We start from the raw sequence: 5,445 nt of genomic DNA on the forward strand, positions 1-5,445 counted from the left end.
CTTTTTACCAATAGGGCTGACATGTCTCGCTCCTGGGGGGGAAATCTACCAGCTCCCAACCACGTCAGCCCAGCATGTCTAATGAGCTTTGTTTCCCACTCCCCCAAAGGGTCACGTCTCCACCAGTGGCTTGGTGCAATTTCTCGGCCGAGCGGAGGAAGAGGACAGCGTGATAGTCCAGGTTTTGAAGAGGCAGGGGGCGATTCCGTTTGTGAAAACCAACGTCCCTCAGAGCATGATAAAGTAATAGCTTGTTCTCTGTATTACAGCTGTCCCCGGCCCCCCATGCCTCCTTCTGTCGTCTCCTTAAAGAAATCGGGCAAGTGAGACATTGGCTTGGCTTTCTTCACCCTTTCAGCACTTCTCCTGCAGAATCCATTCCTCCCACCTCCAGCGCAGGAGAAAAGTTACCTGCCCTCCTGCTTCTTATCACCACGCCTCCGTCAGTCCAGCGTCATCCGCAAACCTTTCCCATGTTGATCTCCCGCACTGGCCCGTCTACGCACCCTGAACTCTCGCTGTGTGCGTGGAGATAGAAATAATTAACAACCGACCCGCTCCTTTCCTCTCTCCAGCTACGACTGCAGCAACTTGATCTTCGGCCAGACGGTGAATCCGCTGAACCACCAGAAAAGCCCCGGCGGCTCCTCCGGAGGGGAGGGGGCGCTGATCGCCGGAGGAGGCTCCATCCTGGGCTTTGGGACAGATGTCGCCGGAAGCATCCGCCTGCCGTCCAGCTTCTGCGGGCTGTGCGGGCTCAAGCCGACGGGCAACAGGCTGAGGTACACGCTGAAGTAGAAAACGACCACGTGACCACTAGTGAAATCTGTTTTACTAGTCAATGGAGCCAGGCATCGGGTGTCCCCAAGGCACGGTTGTGCCCTGCATAACCATTGTGTTATGGCCGCTTCCCTGCCCAGAGGCAACAAGCAGTGATGCGTAGGTGCTAACTTGGGAATAATTGAGTCAGGGGAGTTGCTCCATTCATGGCAGCCTGACAGGTGGGGCTGCTAGAAATTGATTTTGGACCTCCTTGTCTCTGGGCCTGGACGGTATTTTGTATTTCCTGATTTTCAAAGGGTGAAGTTTAGCCACCCTTCCCGTTCTGGAAGGGTACAAGGCACCACTGAGCAACTGTAACTCTTTGTTAACTAAATTTGGGGGCGTTTAATAGAGACAAGCATTCACCTGCCCTTTTCAAAGGGTGTGGACTATCCTTTGCAGAGGAAGCTTAGATTATATCCACGAGGGAAGATATAGGCCAATTTATCCTGTACCCATCTTTGGATCCACTTACCTCAGCGCTGTCCTCCCACGTTGCTCCTGCTTTAATGAGACCCTTTGCTCTAGACCAGATACAGTGCCGCGCATGTTGGTAACACACGTACCAAGTAGCACCTGTAGTCTGTTTCGGTAGCAAGTGCGGTATCTACAACTCAGGCAGAGCTATCCCCTCCAAATACAGCTAACTGTTGCTAATTTTTCTCCCATTTTATATATTTCATAGCACCCTTGGTCTCGCCAGTCCGATAGCCGGCATGAAATCAGGTGAGTCCGTCCAGGTTAGAAAATAGAACCTGGTTACCTGGAGGATAACATATGGATGCTAGTTAAAGACATGGTTGGTTGATGACAAGTTCTGAGCAGGGAAAATTGGAAGAGGTGGTTAGCCAGATCCTGGCCCCTGCTACAGCCCCTTTGTGCTGTCACTTTCCATTTTTATTTGTGGTGAGTAGGTATTTTAAGAAATACGACACTGTCCCTTTAAATTTCACACTTCATGCTGTATAGAAGAGGATCTTGACAGGCCTGATTCTTTTGATGACTAAGCACAAGATTGTCTGCTATGTTCAGCTGTCTTTGGGTGCAGTGCGGAGGGGTGTGTTGTTGGGGAGCTGGGTAATGGAATCCTGATTCTGTGCCTGGCCTGGCCCCAGATACAAGTTAGAGCAGCCTGGGGGTTGCCCTAACCTGCGCCAGCTGGCGTGGGGTCCCTAAGGCCAGTCGGAGATTGCCAGAGCAGGTTGCACTCCGGCCATCCCTCTGGTCTGGGGAATGGCAGCTGGGGAAGGATAGGGACCGGCTTTGCTGGCTCTGGGGTCTCCTCCCTGCTGGGGGGAATCCCCAACAGGGAGATTACAGACAACGTCTGCTCCTTTTGCTCTGCCTGCTGCAAAGGAAACAGAGTAGGATCGAGGATCTGGCCCCAAGCGTTTGACCCACCATGCCCTGTGTTGTGGAACAGCCTTCCCTGCGTTAGCCAAGAGATGGACTATGTAACGGGGCACCTCTGCATTCCATCTTCGGTGACGGGCGTCCTTGCGTTTCTGGTTGCAGTTACAGGAATGGTTGGGCCAATGGCGAGGGACGTGGACAGCCTGGCTCTGTGCATGAGAGCGCTCCTATGTGACGACATGTTCCGCCTGGACCCCACCGTGCCACCCCTGCCCTTCAACGAGGAGGTAACAGACTCAGACTGCTCCTCAATGAGGGAGCCTCCATGAGAGATGGCGCCATGGATGAAAACATCCTAGTCTTTGCAAACCTATGATCTGTATTCTGGAAATAGCCCCATTGAACCAACTATGGGCAGACCATCTTAGAACATGGTTTCTTGTTGGACAGAACCTCAATTCACCCACAGCTGAGCCACCTGGCAGTGACCTCTGTCCAAGACAGGATACTGAGCTAGATGGACCTCAGGTCTGACCCAATCTGGCCATTCCCTGATTCCTAAGCAAAAGCTCCTCTGCTTCCAGGTGTACTCCAGTTCAGCCCCTCTTCGGATCGGGTATTACGACGGAGACGGCTATTTCCAGCCCTCGCCCAGCATGAGACGGGCTGTGCAGGAAACCAAAAAGCTTCTCCAGGAGGCAGGGCATACGGTACGTTTCTTGTGCTGAGTGCTGGCCTGAGGGCCAGGGATTGCCAGAGTTCTAATCCCAGCAGTAACATAAAACATGACGCATGTGTATTTTGATAGCACCTAGGAGCCCCAGGCAGAGACCAGGGCCCTATTACGCTAGGTGCTGCACGAACACCGAACAGTAAACAGTCCCTGACCCAAAGAGCATATCATCTAAATAGACAAGAGAGAGACAGCCTGGAGGGAGGGGTAGAACATACAAGTTAGCGGGAACAATGTGATGGTGGCAAACATCATGTTAATTCCACAGGGGTTTTTAGGGAGGTGGATTTACTTAGGAGGTGATCAGTTAAATAGAAAGAAGGGAAGGGAGGGGGACGAGGCAGGGGAGAAAAGCTTTAGAGGGTCAGGTGGCTTTGGGCAAATCATGTACTTCTCCGCTTCCCTGGCCCCTCCATCTGCCAAATGGAGATAATGCTTATTCACTAACCTGTTGTGAAGATTAGAAAGTGAAAAGCTTCATTCAATAGTCTTTGTTCCCAGCCACCGCTCTCTCACTAGCCTCGTGGGCCCACTGGTCTGACTTTGACGTCTCAAAATCATCGTCAAGTCGAAATTCTTTCCATATCTCCAACCATGGCTTGGGGCTTCCAAACAGCCGTGAGTGCCAGTTCTCCATAATATTGCTTATGCTTCTGTCCCAACGAATATCAAGACATCTGAACCTCTATGGCTCCCTGGTCTCGCAGTCCCTTAATCCAGCTCATGTTTGCCAGGCAAAAGGGCAACTCTCTTCAGGGGACACAAGTCAGAGGTCGGGGCAAGTTTTCATATCATCAGGGAGACCCAGGTTAATGAGAGTTTGAACCTGGGACAATCAGTACCAAAGCCCCTCTACCACTTGAGTAAAGGAGTCATTTCATTAGCTACCGGAAGTAGTAGGCTGTTATCCACTCTGGACCAGCCACTAGAGGGGGCAGTGACACACACTTTGCAGATGTGTTCCAACATTAGTGTTTAGGGGAAATGTATCTGGGCACCCGCGGCTAATCTGAATTTGGAACAAGCTGAGGCCCCTTTTTTGCTTCTCTAGCAAGGTTTTCACAAACATATAATTTTGTCCGATGTCTTTGCCTCCTCTTGTGCCATGATGGTTTTCATGCAGGTCATCCCTTTTACCCCCTCTCGGATTGATTACGTGGTGGACGAGCTTTTCACCAGAGGCCTCTTTTCTGATGGAGCTGCAAATCTGTTGGACAAATTGTAAGTAAATCCCGTCGTCTTTGAACAGGGCTGGCGGCCGATTGCTGTGGCTCAATGGGTCGTGCAGGCAAGGGGGCGTGAGGAGGAACCAGCAGACAGGTTCTTTCTGCAAGGAGGCCAGGTTTGGTTAGCCTGGAATTAACATGGAGGATGGGTTGTCTCTGCGTGTCCTGTTGTCCTGCTGAGACTCTTCTGAGGAATGTCATTAAGAAACTAAGATTGTGGCTTCCTGGCCCATACTAGTTTGGGATAATTTACAGGATGCTAAACAGAGAGTAAGCTCTGTCAGTCCCATTATTCTCACTTCTAGTGGGTGCTGAGTTTCAATTGTCTAGGCTAATCAACCTGCCCGTTATATTTGTATAGCATCGTCTGCCACATCACGCTAACCTGAATTATATACGTTCACACTCTCAACGGGTCCGGTGCTGTAGCATCAAAGCGCCATTGAGACCATTAGGAATCGCATCATTTCTGTGGGGTAGGACTATATTCTCCACTTCTTCATCATCTGCACCGCTGTGGTTGTTCTTGGTCTTCTGTCTCCGTGACTGCTGGCCATTCTGCTCTTGTGGTTCGATGGAGAAGGCTTCTCAAAGAGAAGGGTCTGAAAGGGATTGAAGCTCATTCTAATCCCTGGTGGTAGGGAATTGCATGGCGGAGGGTCCTTCACTGACTATATCTAGCCCCAGTGAGTTTCATGGTGGGCTCCATCCGCTGCAGCATCCTGCCTGATCACAGCTGTCAAGATAGGTTTCGGAGAGTGATGTGGTCTCTGAGATATCTGGGCCCCACCCCACTTTACACATCGGCATCCGAATTCCAAAGCAAAATATGCTGCCGGATGTATACAGTACTCTGCATCTCAGAGCATCTCTCCAAACCAGCACAATACACGTACAAACGGGGAAAGGCCAGGAAAGAAGGGCAATGGTCTTGTGGCTGAGGCGCTGGACTGGGACTCATGATTCCTGGTTCTGGCACAGACTCCTCGCGTGACCCTACGAATGTCATTTAATCTCCGAGTGCTTCAGTTGCTCCAGCTGCAACATGGGGAGGATAACAACAGGATTGCATGAGGTTACGTTGACTCATGGTGGAAGTGCTTAGAACTAGGGTGAGGGGACATGTAGGTAGAAGGCCAGCAGAGTGAAGGCAAGTCCCAAGGTGTGTAAAAACAAAACAAAAAATCCCGCAAAAATGGAAAATACTCCATAGTCTACCAAAAAATGCAAATAAATATAGGAAATGAAGCATTCATGTCATGTTGCAAAAAGAACAGGAGTACTTGTGGCACCTTAGAGACTAACAAATTT

At 50.6% G+C, this 5,445-nt stretch overlaps 1 protein-coding gene across 1 annotated transcript; it reads left to right on the top strand.

Moving 5' to 3' along the window:
• Positions 1-109: 109 nt before the first annotated feature.
• Positions 110-4,129, top strand: LOC112123485 (vitamin D3 hydroxylase-associated protein-like; the record flags this gene model as incomplete). Its single annotated transcript, XM_026661916.1, has 6 exons — positions 110-243; positions 576-782; positions 1,508-1,548; positions 2,338-2,462; positions 2,760-2,885; positions 4,032-4,129. Coding segments are annotated over 6 exons (731 nt in total), but the record flags the coding sequence as incomplete, so codon positions are not given.
• Positions 4,130-5,445: the final 1,316 nt, after the last annotated feature.

Source organism: Terrapene carolina, unplaced genomic scaffold (assembly GCF_002925995.2).
Source record: "Terrapene carolina triunguis isolate 2854851 unplaced genomic scaffold, T_m_triunguis-2.0 Scaffold19463, whole genome shotgun sequence".
In the NCBI taxonomy this organism is placed as follows: domain Eukaryota; kingdom Metazoa; phylum Chordata; order Testudines; family Emydidae; genus Terrapene; species Terrapene triunguis.